The sequence below is a fragment of the Typopeltis vanoorti genome, chromosome 6 (assembly GCF_054136105.1).
Source record: "Typopeltis vanoorti isolate ZY-2024b chromosome 6, IOZ_Tvanoo_1.0, whole genome shotgun sequence".
NCBI lineage: Eukaryota > Metazoa > Arthropoda > Arachnida > Uropygi > Thelyphonidae > Typopeltis > Typopeltis vanoorti.
The window spans coordinates 66,265,106-66,281,954 of record NC_143554.1 but is presented as its reverse complement, the minus strand read 5'-3'; the positions used below and the strand labels follow the sequence as shown (position 1 = coordinate 66,281,954).

The 16,849-nt window shown below is 33.1% G+C and overlaps 1 protein-coding gene across 1 annotated transcript in view; it reads left to right on the top strand.

The window, feature by feature from the left end:
- Positions 1 to 16,849, top strand: part of Nipped-A (Transcription-associated protein Nipped-A) — a 936,100-nt gene that overhangs the window by 236,819 nt on the left and 682,432 nt on the right. The window contains exon 18 of the mRNA XM_090393977.1: positions 15,367 to 15,405. Within this exon, the coding sequence (XP_090250103.1) occupies positions 15,367 to 15,405 (39 nt within the window). The remainder of the gene's footprint in view (positions 1 to 15,366; positions 15,406 to 16,849) is intronic.

The following is a 16,849-nucleotide window of genomic DNA, read 5'->3' as shown; positions in this document are numbered from 1 at the left end:
GTGATTAGTGTCCTATATGCTGTTAACATCCAACAAGGGGGGGGGGGGGAGGTGTCTGTGTTTGAGTATGATTTGGACACATTCAGAGGAAGAACAACTGAAGAAATTGGACAAATGGGACAACAAGACATAGAACTTTGGATAAAACATAAATGGTAAGAAAAGATAGACAGCATTAGTGAGAAAATGTACAGATTAATGGTATTATGCTTGGTGGCTAAATTCCAAACATGAGTGAAAATTTCAAATATTTGGGAAGAGCACTTTCTAGTGATGGAAGTTTATATCATGTGACATCAAGGTTTTCATTGCACCAAAACATCTTGAATAGTGGGGGTAGCCTTTTTTGAGATGGTGAAACTCCACAGAAGTACAGCTTTCTGATTAACAGGTTATTGTCATAGATTAGAAGTATCTAGAAGACATGAATAATATCATTGATGCCTGCTGTATACTTTCTTAATTTCTGCTAATTGCTCATATCGGTTATCTCAACTGTTATATTTCTATCCCAGTTCTCAGATCTGTATCTTAAAACTGGTTTTAACACTGTACTCCTTATTCAGAGTAATAGTTCAGCTTTCTCATTTACCTTAAATTCAGCTAGTTGTTGCCAGTTTACCAGTGTTGCTTACTCTGTTATCTATTTTCATAATTTGCCATTTACATTAAAAGTTGTAAATAATGACCTATAGACCTCTTCTATAGGTTTGCTACAAGGTTTTTTAATTCCATTCATGAAGGATTTTTAAAGATTAGTACTGTGGATAAAAAGAAAGTTCATTAAGAAGGAAATTTATCATTGGATTTGAAGGCCAGTAGATGATACTCTTTCAGTAATAATACCTTAGGGGGAAGCCCAGTCCAAAAAAAAAAAAAACAGCAGTATAGAAAAATATGGATGACAGAAAAGAATTTGTTCTCTGGATTTTAAAAAAGTTGACCTCTGAAATGTTCAGTAAGCAGTTGCACATGTTTATCATTTAATGGAAGTGGTAATTATCACTGTCAGTTTTGATGGACACTGACTATGAAATTATTTATAACAAATGAAGAGGAAGTTGAACAACTTTGAAAAAGTGTGAACTGAACTGGAAGAGAACTTGTAAATTAACATAATTGACCTCCTCACTACTAGTATTCGTTGGTTGAATGATTTCAGAGAAAATCATCCAACTGTCAAAGATAAAAGGAAGAACATGTTGAAGTTATGAATAACTGGAGGCTTGTAATCTTTGGAGAACAAGTAAGGAAGACTGCTTTTAAACGCAGAGTCAGACAGAATGAAAGAAGATGACAGAATTTAGTATGTTTGTAGTAGGAGAGTAAATAGATTTTACCAGCAGTAGCTTATATGGCTAAAGCTTAAAGGAAAGTAGAAGAGAATGGCAGTAGCTAGATCAGCAGAACAGTGCCATAAATATATATAGAAGAGGCATAAGATGGAAACAAAATGTCTGTAGGATAGTGCCTAGAGTGATTCTGTGAGAAAGGATCATCAGTTAACAAAATGCTTCTCTTTTGGATTGCATCAAGAAGATTTTTGATTCATATTCCAAATATAATAATGATATTTTAAGACAGGACAGATGTCAAGTAAAAGCATTGGCTAGAGAAAAGGACAATTTTTTTGACTTATTGTACAAGGAAAGAGCTGGAGATATTGTAAAATCTCTTGCAGAAAAATTTTTCCTGCTTATTTTTTGCAACCGATTTTCCAATTGTTTTATTTTTTTTTCAGTATTTAGTAATATTTAAAGTGTAATGAAGAAAATATAATGTGCTAAATAGATGTTACTAAAAGTGCATATACATTGACTGTAAAGCTGTAGGTAGGAATTATGCCAGATTAGCGATGACGAAACACCAACCAAAGGTTGCAAAGTCACCCGTTGTTAACCGATCGGGCACAGATGAAGTCATCACTAGAGGCTGATCTCGAAAAGACAGTAATAGTGAACAAAGGGTGACATTTTTGTATGAAAGGAGATTATGGCACTTGGCTCAGGGCTTTTCCTTCCGCTCATCGTTAAGGCTTTCTCTTTTCCGTCACTGAGGCCCTTCTCCCGTCGAACACTGTAGGACCTTTGTCTCCAGGTCACAGCAGACCAATTACCTCAGCAGTTACATGCAAGCCCAGCAGAGATACACTTTCTGACTAATTACAAAAATATTACCTACTTACATATTTACCATAGATAAAGAGTCCAAAATACAGCATACCTCTTAAGTACTCCAGTGTCTTCTTTTGGTAAACTTACATGCAAGCCCAGCAGAAACTATGGCTGATTCCATATTTGAATGTCTGACAGACAAAAGATCTACTAGCAACCACCTATGATGTCCAAGCAGCCAGGAAGTTTACCAAAAGAAGACACTAGAGTCCTTAAGAAGTATGCTGTATTTATTTTGGACTCTTTATTTATGGTAAATATGTAAGTAGGTAATAATTTTGTAATTAGTTTGTAAGTGTATCTCGGGTTCATAAATGTGCCTACAAGAAAACATGTTATAAGATGGTAACTAAGTCGCAAGTTTTGTGGGAATATTATTAGAGAACTTGTCTGTTAAGACTGCGAATGTGCACTTAGTTTAATATAAGGATCTGTTCTATTAAGAATTGATATATAGTCAGGCTATATTTATGTCAGTATTTGAGGGAAGGATTTTATTTAATCTGTTCACGCTGTGTGCAATTATGTATATAGTTTGTTTAATGATTTACCCAGTAACTGGGAGTTTTGTCATACAGACTGCATTACCTGTTTGAAAAAAGGTTAAATGTGACAATTGCAAAATCTTTCTAGTGTAAATGTACTTCTTGTCTAGTAAAAATAAATGTTTTTGTTTTGTAACTACCTGGCCTGTTCTTTGGCTGATGCACTATCTCAAAAAAAAAAAAAAATGCGAACCTGCGGGCATAATAAGATACCAATAGTCACAACTTGCATATAGAAAATTTGGATATATTTAGTGATTAATTCCTGTTTTTCCTCACTCTAACTTTCTAACAAAATTTAATCAAATTAGATGGCGCAGTCGATTAAAAAAAAATTTTTTTTTTTCTAATTAGATTTGTATGAGAGTGGAGCCGTACACATTAAATTTACTTATAATACAAAGTTTATTTAATAGCGGGGAGGGGGGGGGGGGCAGAAATTGGTCACGGTAAGATTAACTTTGAGAAGTTTCGCAGTTCATAGTTTTATCTTAGTGAGTTTCAGCAGAGTAAAGTAAAAGTTAAGTTAAAATAATTAACGTTATTTAACAATAGTGTAGACATTTATTTAATTAACACATTATTTAACAATGTGTTAATTATATGTCAACCCAAGAAAAAAGATCTGATCTCACATTGAGATGTGGTTATTATCAAATTACTGGAGATGAAAATAAACTTTCTTGTTAGTTTGATGTTAGTAAGATTTTCCTCACCACAATGAAATATGATATGTGCAAGATATTTATTTCATAAGATGCTGTTTGGGATATTTGGGCACTGCAGGGTTTCTCAAATGAAAAGAGAAATTGAACTGTCATCAGCAAAACTGTGGCTGGGATTTTATATTAGTAAGAGTCATTTATGAATGAGAGAAAGAGTGGAAGCTTAGATCTCTTAGGTACTTAAGAATTGCTGTTGAATTCTGAAGAAAACATTCATCCAGCATGATGAGCAACCCATTAGGAAATTTGAAGTTCCATCTTAAAAAATGAATTGCAGATCATAAGTCAGTTTCATAAGAATGCTCTTACCAAATGCTGGAAATGTATAGAAACTGACCATTTCAGTTTTGCAAGCTTTTTTTTATAGTATTGAGTATGGTATCCGGAGAGTTCATCGAAAAACAGTTTACCGAAAGACAATTCATCGAAAAAGCAATTCACCGAATAAATAATTCATTGAAAATCAGTTTATCGAACAACAATTAATTGAAAAAGCAGTTAATCGAAAAGACAATTCATCGAAATGCAATTGATCGAAAAACAACAATTCATTGAAAAATCACAATTCATCGAAAATACAGTTCACCGAAAAATTAATTATAAGGCGTGTGGGGGCGAAGATGTGTGTGTGCAATTTTTTTTTTTTTTTTTTTTTTTTGGTTTGTTTTGGATTATTATGAGAAGTTGATATCCACCGAGGCGGGTATAGTTGAGATGTTAAAAGAACATTTCATAAAAGGATTTCATCCTCGTGAAATTTTTTAGCTCATATTCTAACCGTTTATGAAACATGGCTTCATCACTATGACCCAGAGAACAAACAACAGTCAATGGAGTGGAGACACAAAAGTCCTCCATGGCCAAAGAAGTTTCGAACCAAACAGTCAGCAGGGAAAGTTCTTGCTATTGTCTTTTAGGATATGGATGGTGTAATCCTTACCTTACCTCAAGAAAGGTTAAACTGTTACAGCAGCTCTGAAGGAATTGAAGGAGGTACCGAAGGAAAATCGGTTCGAGAAACTAAGCAGAGGTGTGTTGCTTTTGCAGGACAATGCACCTGCTTATGAAATCCAACAGACAATATACGACTTGGGATTTCAATATCTACCACAAACACATGTTCATCAGGACTGGCCTCAGGGCCGGCCCTAGAAATTTTGTCACCACGTGCAGTAGCATATTTTTCCACCCCTTCTCCTTAAAAAAAACTCTTTTACTTAATTATTTATACACAAATATAAATATACGCAAAAGAAGAAATCCATCGGAATCAAATCGTGACTGCGCGGTGGCCACAAGCAGTGGGATATGCGTAGTCACCATAATGTGGAGTTGCTCCGTCATGTTGGAAAATGAGGCCCTACACATTTTAAAATGAGGCCCTACAATGCGATCATGCATGATCGCATTGTTGAGCCATATTTTCGAACCAACTCAAATTCCAAAACAGAAAAATCAACTTTAAGAAACATCTCATCTCTGGAAAATGGAAGACTACAAAAAAGCTTGGCGTGAATGTATAAAAAAAAAGTCCTCCATCCTAAACTTATTTTCTACAAAACTGCTGAAAAGGACTTCAGCATGCTATGTTTATCAAGGATGTCAAGCGCCTTTATCAGGGCGTTTAACCTGAAGGTGAGTTAGCCTGTCTCATACGAGGATGGAAGGTTTTCCTCTCTGAAACTTGGTTTTTTTTTTTTTCTTGCCGAAAGCAAGCGAACCGAATTGGAAAAACACGCAGGGATTTAAGGCCAGTTGCTTCTTCCTTAATTCCAAACAACTCAACCCAATTCCAATTTCCTTTAGCACTGTGTTTTCTAACTGTGATCTGCCGACCACTGGCATCCTTCAAAAGTCGAATAAGACTTCCAACCACTGCTCATCTAAATATAACACCAGATGAGTATGCTTCTAAAAGGTTTACAGGTTTATTTTTTAAGACACTTTATTCATCATTCCTTATTTTATTATTTTCCTTTCCTAGAGAATATTTTAACCTTTTATTTATTTTTTAACAAACTGCATCGATCACCTCCTCAAAACCCAGAAATATACCCACACATATACTCCTCAGTATTCTTAGCCTATTCCTCCCCTTATTAACTGCAATTACTTGCTATCGAGGTTATTCAGGAGATAAGTGCATGTGGCACTCCTGTTGTTGAGGAATAACAGAAACAGGAGTAAATAAGTGAAACGTGATTGAAAAATCTTCAGGAATGAATTTTTTTCAAGTTTTCCAATATTTTTACTCTGAATTCCTGTATATTATTATATTGTGAAAAATATTTACATCAAAGAATCAATTTATTATTATTAGTAGTAGTTGTAATATTAATGATTAATACTATTTTCCCTCATCCTCCTCAATATAATGATTGTTGGTATAGCAATGCTGCTTTACTAAGGAATAATTGCAGAACAATATCGATTCTTATTGTTTTTCTTGTCCGATTTGCATATTTCCAGGAGGAAAAGCCTAGTCATCTCAGTATTAGGCCCACTAACTTACATTCAGTAAATTTATTTATTTATTACATTTATTAATGAAAAAATTTTATTTGGATTCCATATTTGAAACTTTTACAAAAAAATGTTGAACCCTTCCAGTTTTCAGTTCAGCTATATGCGGGGCTACAAAGAATAGTGTCGAAATTATGTATACAATAACTCGCAGACTTAGCAGAATTCGCAGAAGTTTTCAGAACAAGAAGCTGAATGCACAGTTGAGTTTTAGTTCGTAATGGATCATTTGTATCATGACATTTCCGTAAAGAAGTTCCTAAATGATATTAGCAATTTCGCTCTGGCTGGATGAAATTTAATGAAATTTTTAATTTCAATCGACTAGACTTATTGTGACAAAATTTGGTAGAACGAATTTCTTAGCCTATTCCTCCCCTTATTGACTGCAATTACATGTTTTCGAGGTTATTTGGGAGATAAGTGCATGTGGTACTCCTGTCTTCTCTACAGATAAATCGCTAACTGTACAATGAAGCAGGATGTACACTTACATTAAATGCTCTGAAATGCAAGAAAATAATTATTACGTTTCAATGACCGCTTAAATATGTTGTCTGTATCATGAGTAACATTCCGCATTGTTACTGAAGATTTTTAAACAATACTTTGCAAGAAAAATGACTTTTCGATGAATTATGAAAGAATTCATCTAAAAATATTCGATGAATTGCATTTTCGACAAATTATCATTCGATGAATTGCATTTTCGACAAATTATCATTCGATGAATTGCATTTTCGACAAATTATCATTCGATGAATTGCCATTTGTTAAGTTGTCGTTCGGCGAATTGCTTTTTCGATGAATTGTCTTTCGATTAACTGTTTTTCGATGAATTTGCCTGTAACCATTGAGTATAGATGGGCAGTGTTGGCAAGGAGATCCATTGTGGATCAAGAGTTATGAAATCAATGCTATGGTGGTGACTGATTAACTGGTGGGTTTCCAAGTGTAGAAGAGGGGTGACTGTTGTATCATTTTCTCCATTATATTTTTTTGACAGAATGGTGGTGAGTGAAGTAGGATAATGGCTTGATAACTGGCTTTTTATCTCCTTATTTTGAAACAGGTCAAATATAAGCTTGTTCCATTCTCTAGTATAGATGGCAAAGAGTATGAAAGATTATAAAGACAATATAGAACTGGTGTTAATTCTTAAGTTTTGAGCACAACACTTGGGAGAGGGGTACCATGTGGATCAAGACGTGGATATCTTAGAAGATTCAGGAAACTTCTGTCTTTCTGAGTAAAGACCAGAAGACTTATCCAATGAGCTGTTTTCTTTTAGCAAAGAGGAGGGGGCTACTTATTTGTTACCTGTGCACAAGTTGGAGGAAAAGAAGGGTCAGGCTTGTGTTTTGAGTGATGTTTCATGGATATTTCATTCAGGTGGAAATATGGAAATAAGCAAAAGTTGCAGCCAATGCCCTTGGTAACAGACCAGAAAGGTTAGTTGCCATTTGACAAGGAGGCAAGTATTTTTGCACTTGGGCAGTTCAAAGTCTGCTTTGGAATTGCTAGTGTTTTTTTTTTTTTTTTTTCGCAGCTGTTACATGCTACAGTTTAGAATTTGGGGTATCTATGGAATGCAGAATTATTTCCTTGGAACTCTAGGAAAATATTCATTTCTTGCACAAAATGAAGTGAACAGGGTTATGAGAAATGCAGTGGAAAATAGTTTATAGATTAGAATGTAGAAATAAATATTCTAGGAGTTAATTGTTTGTGTAGTGATAAAAGCATGAAAAAAGATAGAAGAGTACAGTGTTCTGTCATCACTCAACTGTTTGGTTTACATTCAGCAGAAACGTTTATGTAGTACCACAGATATTAGATGAAAGAACGGACCTGTGGTACTGCAAAGTAATAACATTACAAGAAATTGTAATGTTATGACTAGAGAAAAAGCTGGCAATTCATTTATAGAAAGCAGACAGTATGAATTTACTTAATAGATCTTTGTACCAAACCCAATAAAATCATTTGTAACTCAACTGGTCAATAATGACGAGTTGAGTTTTTCAAAACATTTCCATTGCATCAATAAATGCAGAAACCATGCTGGAGAACCTTGATTAAAAGTTCATAGGTAGCATAGAACAGTGCTTCCCAAACTTCTGAATGTCAGGGCCCCCTTTGGAAGAATTTAAATATCTCGTCCCCCCCCCTCAAAAAATTGTAATATAGACTATAATATAGATTGTAGTATGTAATATAGATTATAATATTTATTGTATTTATATTCAATACAAAACATACACAGCGAATATTGCTAAAATCAAATGCAAATATTACATTTTTAGCATTTTACATACACATTTGACATGGCACATTATCTCATATTTTTATATAGATAGATATATTGTTATTGTACATTTGCAGTACAAGCACATTAAATATAAAACGATTAGTAATAAAGAAAGAATTAAAAACATAAAAGAAGTTTAATAACAATTTAATGTGATGGATGTGTTTCAATACTGCTACACAAAAAGTCAATATCAGGTGAAATATTTGAAACTACAATTCTTTGATTTCTGCTTTGAAATGAAACTTATATGAATAAGCATATATTTACTAATATTCATTAAGCGCTGAAATACGCAGGAAACAAAATTTGTGATCCCGCATCGATGTGCGATTTTTTCTATTAAAATATAAAAATAAATAATAAAAATTAAATACGTTTCTTTTAAGATAAAAAATTACTTAGTCTTAAAACATTTAAAATTTGTTTTCATTATTTCACGGCCACAGCTTACAGTTTAGGAAGTACTGGCATAGAAAATGAGTAGGCACTGGTTTCTCTATTACTTTAGAAAGATTAATTTTTTTAAAATTGATTGAGTAATTAAACTGTACCTTGATGCTAAAGATTTATTATCCTAAATAATAGCTAAATTTCAATCTCTGAAAAAAGATTACCAGGAAAATGTTAGCTGGTATTTAACCTTGGCTTGAAAATTCCATTAGCTGGGAATTATGACAGACTCAAGAGAATACTATGTTTGTTTTCATGATATCTTTTACCGATCAAGAAAGATATCTGCATTTCATGGGAAGTTTTGAAAAGATGCTTAAATTATGTTAATAAATTAAATTAAACCAAGAATATAATTTCTTTGTATCGTTAATTTATAGCAACATCCAGTGGTAAACCTTCCTATGCCAAAAAGACAACTAACTATCAAGAAAGTATCAATAGGGAATTTGACACATTAAATTTGTCAATTCTGCCTTCTCATAACAATAACATCCCTGAATGGTAAGATTTGTTTGCTGTCTCCCTAGAGTGCATAATATAAAAAAAGTCAACATACTCTTGCTCCATAGGACATGTGAAAAACAGAGGGTCAAAAACATGATATGAATAACTCCACTAACCTCAGAAAAACCTAAAACAGTTTTCCTGATGAAGAAAAATAATGATCAACAATGACTGTCTGCAATTTTCTAAAACAAAGAAATCTAAGGCTAATGAAAATAAAACCTCTCAAAATCTGAAGCTAGATGATATCAACAAAATCAAATAATAAAAACATTCCTATAGTGGAATTGCTTGGATTCCATTAAAAGATTAATGACATTAAGACTCTCTTGCAGAAGTATAAAAAGGAATGCTTCTTCCTGCAGGAAAACATCTGAAGCCAAGTGATGACCGGGCACTGCAAAATGTTACCATCATTCATAAGGACATGACAGGGGATGGATCTGCTGACAGAGGAGTTGCCATCCTTATGGGCAACCACATCCCCTTCCAGCAAGTCCCACTTAATACCAATATAGAAGCAGCAATCTGACTCTTTCACAATTCTAATAACAGTATGTTTGCATTTGCCTTCCTCCTGTCACAGATATTTCTCAAGGTGATCTTGATGATGTTTTATTGCATTTACCATCCTCTTGACTTTTAATGCGGAATTTAAATAGTGTATTCTGTGGGTTATAGTCATTCAATTTACTATGCAAACATCCTCTGATGTTTGGTAGTCACTTGAGCACATACTCGACGATATCTACCTCTTAAACACAGGAAGCAACCTCTTCTTCCATGTGGCTACCTGAATATTCACTGCCATTGATCTGAGAAAGTGATTACTCCCAAAGTTATTTGGGAGTAATCGCCTTCCTGTGTCATCCACTTTTCTGCATGGGCAACCATATACTACATAATGGATATCACAGTGGAAAATTGAGCACACTGACTGTTCCACTCTTTTATCACTAACAGAATTTGATTCTGCAACAGTCGCCTCCTTTCTTATATGCAGTGAATTGTTAACAGAATGTATTGTAAAAGCTACTGCAACTCTTAAGACATCTAGTTGGTTATTATACATTTTCCTAAGCAATGGTGGTATGATGATTGCACAGTAGCCAAAGAAACCCAAAAGAAAGCTCAGGATATTTTCTGCACATACCCAACCCTCACAACAACAAGCCTAATTGGTTTCAAATGTTCCTTAGCAAGACGCATCTGTCACCAGAGTCAAAAATAATCCTGAATCCAGTACACATCTTTCATAACAAGAGCAACCAACAGTACAGACATCTAGGATAAAATCTGGAAAATGAAAGGTAGGTACACCACCCATCTGTTCTCCATTCTAGGACATAATGATTGCACAGTTGCTGGGTGAACAGCATTTTTTGAGACTCAGGAAGATTTTTACTGAAACCTCAGCATCAACTTCTTATTCTTTTTCTCACCTTCTCCTTTTCTCCAAATTCTATATGAAAAAATGCAAAGCAGAAAAGCAACAAATTCTTTTTACTTCAAACAGTATTTGAAGAATAAAACAAGTCATTAATGAAAGAAGAAACAAAGGCTGTCTAGCTTAAATGCTGCCCAACTGCTGTTAGACTTGACAACATCCACATTCAAATGATTAAATATCTGTTCCAGCATTTATGAATCAACTGCTGCACCCAAAGTAATTTTATGTGAAAACATATTTCCAAATACTTGATAAAATGATATTATTATTGTCTGTACTAAGTCAGGAGGATCCCAAATCATCCATAAACTATCGACCAATTGCTCTGACTAGCTGCTTTTGCAGTATTCTAGAAAAAACGGTTAATGTGTTTTATGGTTTCAGAAAAACAACCTTTTTTCCAGAACACAATCTGGATTTAAAATACATTCTACAACCGATCGTCTATTCCAGCTGGAATCATCCATTTGAGAAGCCTTCCTAAAAGGATTTCATTATTGAAGATTGTTATATAAATTGAAATGATGCACTATAACAAACCTGTAGCACTGCTGTTTTAAGCCATGTATTGCAAATGGAGGAAAGCTCAAAACTTTCACAATAGTGAACTGAATTTTCTAAGAGATGACATTACCATCTATATCCAGAAATTTTCATTCTGAATACAGAATCTTGCTTGCTTTTTTTTATCTGCAAAACTAGAACAACACACACAACCTTCATTGACATGCCATTAGATATGAAAGATCACCATTGCTTGTAATCATTTGTTTATTTTTACTGAATTTTAAAAATGCTGTTTTCCATATTTCTTGTTTTCTTTTAACTTTTATGTTGTCATATTATTTTCTTTATTTCCATTGCATTTTCTAGCTTGCTTCTTATTGTGATTTAAAGTGAGGTGAAGCAAGCCATATAATCAACTTCATAATTAACTTCTAATTAAACACATACTATATACAGTTCTAAACATAAATTAAAGAAATATAGTATACTTTACAATAACTGGACTGCCCATTATTAGATCTTTCTGCATTAAGGAATCTGACATGTTTATCACTTGTGTTCCCCTTCCTCTTCGCAATTGGAGGTAAACCATTTATAAAGTTGACTGCTGAAATTCTCAGGCTATTTTTGATATTAATGGTATGTACTGATCATATTTATTTTTCCTTTCTGTTCTTTCATCATTGTGCTATTTCTTGCCATTTCCTTTGTTTACTGATCTCAACTCAAATTTAGGGGCTAATACAATATAGTCTTCAGTAAACAACACATTGTGTTTAATTCATTATTGAAGGTTTCATGTAAGGAAAAAGATAACTGTCACAACATATTAAAATTTAAGTGCTAATCCTGGTTTTCATTTTTATAATTTAATATGCTTCTGTTTTCATATTTCTTATACAGGGTGTTCGGGATAAATTTGACATATTTATAATTAATTATATTTTTCCGTAAGTTACATGTATTAACACACACTTCTCTTCATTTAAAAGTTTGGACCCTTCTTCATTCATATACAAGATGTCAGAAAGGATGGATAGCTGGAACCCACCTGAATCATGGAAGAGAATAACTTGTATCATGATGATTCGTGCCCGCCATCAAAATAAGGATATTACGACTGCTGCCCAATGCTCCCTGAATACAGTAAAAACAATCAGGCATGAACTAGAGACTTGCAATGGTGCTACGAGGATGTAGCAAGAAGAAAGATCCCTAGCAGACGATCTGATTGTGTTCGTACAGCAGAATTCCTCGCAAATCTGCAGGAACAGGTGTTGAAGAACCCTGGCATTGGAATTCGGGCTTTGTTCGTGGAGTTGCTAACTGTAGTCAAGCCCTGGATAACAAGGGTAGCCAATGGTAGGCCGTATGTATGGCAGCAGGATTCGGCCCCTTGCTACACCTCTGGGAAAAGTCAAAAATGGTTGTCTGAAAATTTCTACGACTTCACCAGTCCAAATGTTTGGCCTCCAAACTCCCCAGACCTTAACCCCATGGATTATTTTGTATGGGGCGCAGTTGAAAAAGACACCAATCGCACTTCCAGTAATACAAAAGCCCAGTTAATGGATAAAATTAAAACAGTTTTTGCGGTCCTTCCCAGGGAGACTGTAGCATCAGCTTGTTCGAGGTTCCGAAGCAGAATTGAAGCTGTGATCGATGCTAATGGTGGTTATTTTGAGTAAATCTTGTTGATAGTATTGTAATTAACTCTGCCTGTAATGTTTTTTTTGTCAATTCATTAAATTTAATAGATACAAAGAAGATTTTCTTTTTCCTTACGAAACTGTCAAATTTATCCCGAACACCCTGTATATCTCCAAGTACTGTTTTAATTTGTGCTTTCTTTTCATATAGTCATTTAGCATGTGTGTTATATAAGGTTCCTGCCATTTTCTTATGTTCTGTTCTCGTTGTTTCTTTGGCCTTCCATTTCCTACTATTTTCTTTATGAACTCAGCTACAATTTGTCACAAGATGATATTGTCTTGGCTACAAAATATCTATTTATTAGCTTTTTTTTTTTTTTTTTTTTTGTCAAGTAGTAGTGTGTATTGTAAAATTTTTGTCAGCCAACATTCCACACGCTTTTGCATGCTAGTCTGTCTATTTGCCTTTCCCTCCTAATTTGAACAATTTTTTTTATTTACTCTTTTTTTTGCTATAGCTAGCATATGCTTTATTTAAACTCCACTACATCAGTACAAAAATCTAAAACATAAATGAATAAAGTCATTTTTATTGAAATTATACAGTATGAAATATGAAATTAAATAGTGACGAAGTCCTTATTTAAAGTTTAAAATATTTCAAAATTATCAGCTACCAATACTTGAAACTCTGTGACATATGGAGTAAAGAATTACTTTGTTTTCTGCTCATGTGGGAAGTACATTAAGGACAAATGAATATGTTTAGTGAAGAGGTTGGGGGGGGGGGGTGATGATCCCAACAGACTCAGTAAAGCAGTACTATTCGTTTTATACCATTTTGTTTATAGTATGTTCTGAATATTCCAATATTAATTTTTTTTTTTCAGTTCTTTACGTTTAAATCTCCTACTACTATGATCCTTTTTTGTTTATCTTATATATGTTTTTTAATTATAGAATTCATTACTATGTTATACCCTTCCCTCTTATGAAATAATCCAATTATTTTTAATCTTTCTTCTGTTCTTCTTTTGTTAGAAAATTTGTCGTAATTTATCTGTATTGATATAATTTCTGAAATCAAATTTTGATGTATTTCTTCCTGTCCAATATAAAATGCAGTGGTATCTTTACTGACACTCCTGTATTTTATAATGGCTCTCAATTTTCATAGTTCTTTTTGCTTTCTTCTTTATTTCTGTAATTATTGAGATTTTAAACCCTCATATATTGAATATTCTATCTAATTCTGTTTCTTTTTAAGTTCCTCCTGTATTCCAAGTTGCAACATTTGTTATATTTTGTTATTTCCATTTTTATTTTACCATTTTCATTCCATGGTCATTTTCTAAAGAATCCATTCAAATGTTATTTAATGGCTTAAAATGAATGTAAAATTCCCTGTTTGGTTATTAGCCTAGTGATGGATAGTTCAGCAATAGGACTGCTGCTTTAAGGCCTCTGAACTCCAATAATCTCATAGAAGTAGTGAGGTTTGTGATTGTCATTTCTTACAACTAAAACAATATTATGCTTATACTGACAGTACTCTGTCATCAGGATCTCCTTTTGTTGAGAGTAGATCATACCACAAGAAAGGAGTTTTGGTACTTGACTGAAAGAGGGACTATTTTTGCTTGTCTTTGATCTGTATGATTCTTAAAATATATAATATTGAATAGTCTGTGAAATATTGCACAAACGTGCACTACTCATTTTGAGTGTGATCATAGTAGGTATTGCGCACTGCTTTGTTTTCATCATTTCTGGAATTCATTTGAGAGAACAGGTATGCATCATATTATGAACATACTATAAACAAAATGGGGTGATGATCTCAACATGTGAAATATGGTGAAGCAGGTATAATAGAAAGAAATGAATAAAATAGTGCTGTGTTTAACTACCCTTGCCAGCCGTGGTGAATTAAACATATGTCATTTTAGATTTTATATCCATGTGATTTCAGGTGCATACTCGACATCCATGTTTCAGTGTTGTAAATCCACATCAAAAATAATCAATTTTCTTTTGAACGTATTTTTCTTCAAATTAATTTTTGAAGAAATATATGAACTCTCACTGTAACAAACTTGCTCTACTGTATACTTTACTATCAAACTGCCAGAAATGTTTCATTCAAAGCCCATAGGCATCAAACTTTTCTATATTAAATTCACTATAATAATAGTTCCCATTGTTAATTAGTCAACTGTATCTGGTTATATTGTGAAATTGATTTTCTCATCAATTAACAAAGGATATATTTAACTGCCTGTATTTTCAAATAGTACTGTTCCTGGAATTGTTTCAAGTGGACACTAAAACATAAGTTAATCAAGAATTAAGGTTTAGATATTTGAGGGCTGGATAATTGAATGATAACTGTATTTTTTTGAATAAATTATATGGAAAAGTGAACTGTGTTCAGTGACACAGTTCACTTTTCCTTTAAAAATTTTACTTTATAGATGTAAACAAATAGGAAAATAACTTTTTTTTTTTTTTTTCCACAGTATGTTGTTGATAGAATATTCAAGAATTATGCTTTACAGGTATGTATATTTTATGGGGGGGGGGAGTTGCAATTATTGATATAACTGTTTAAGGAATATAACTTGAAGTTATTTTAAATCAGCATAAATGTAATCAGAAATTTAAATTTTTATGATTGATAATCATTGAGATACATTTTGGTACTGTTATTACCAATGTGCCATCTACCTAATAACTTTCATATAATGATGAAATATATATCAATAACTATATTTCAATGATTTATTATCATCTTTTGGTGATAAATCATTTATCAGCAACAGTTAATGTAAAATTCTGTAAATTTATGTGTGGAACTTCCTGACAAAGTCTGAACTAAGCCAATTAAGTACACTCATAAATTTGATTTGACTTTAATTAAATTGTATTCATATTACTAATATTATTTTGTTTACTTAATATTGAAAAGGTTATTAGACTTTGCAAGAGTCATAAGTAATTGTCCATATATGACTGTACTGATATTTTGATGGGCTAATATGTTTCTTTTTGGATAGTCTAGACTTCCTTTCTCCTTACTGCCAGTAAACCATTAATAAAACTTTAAATGTATGGTCTTGGTAGGGTATTAATTTATTCATGGATTTTTTAATTTTTTTTATTTTGGACATTTGTCAAAATGTGTCCTTATGTTACTGTTATGTTGAACAGTAATTTACAAATATATGATTATAATTGTATCTATAATAATATAACTGTCACAATTTTTTTTAATATATGGATTATTCATATTGGAATGTAAATTATTGGATAAGTGGGTGGCTGAGAGACAGGTATCAGAAAGTGGTAAATGGGGAGGGGCAGTTTAAATCTGCCAGATGTGAGGTGACCAGTAGTATGCCCCAGGAATTAGTCTTTTGACCATTGTTTTTTAATTCATATATATCAATGATATTGGAAAGGGCCTGATCTGAAAAGGAGATCTTGAATTGTTTGATGATGCAAAGATAGGCAGGACAATCAGAGATACTACTGATATGAAGCATTTACAAGGTGGTTTGAATAGGCTGAAAGTGTGAGTAAAGAATAATGGCTTCAATTCAATGTTAGTAAGTATAAAGTTATGCACTTTGTCACGATGACACGTTTAATGCCATTGGTGCTTTAAAGTGCGAACAATATTTGCATGCATGTGCCACTGCCACTTCTAAGTGTTGTAAGGCATATATTTCTAGACTGCAGAACTAAGTCTGAACTGGGTGGTTGAATCATGTGGATGTGAAGGTACTACAGCAAGGTCATATTTGGCACTTTATTGTACATGGTTCAGGATCTCCCCCCCCAACACACACTAATTGAAAATGGTAGACGGTGAGCTTGTGCTTGATCCATTAGATTGACTATAAGCTGAGAGATAAAAATTAGATAAGATTAGATTAGATAAATTGGATAAAAAAAGATAAAAACACTATTTTATTTTAAATGAACCACACAACTAGTTTC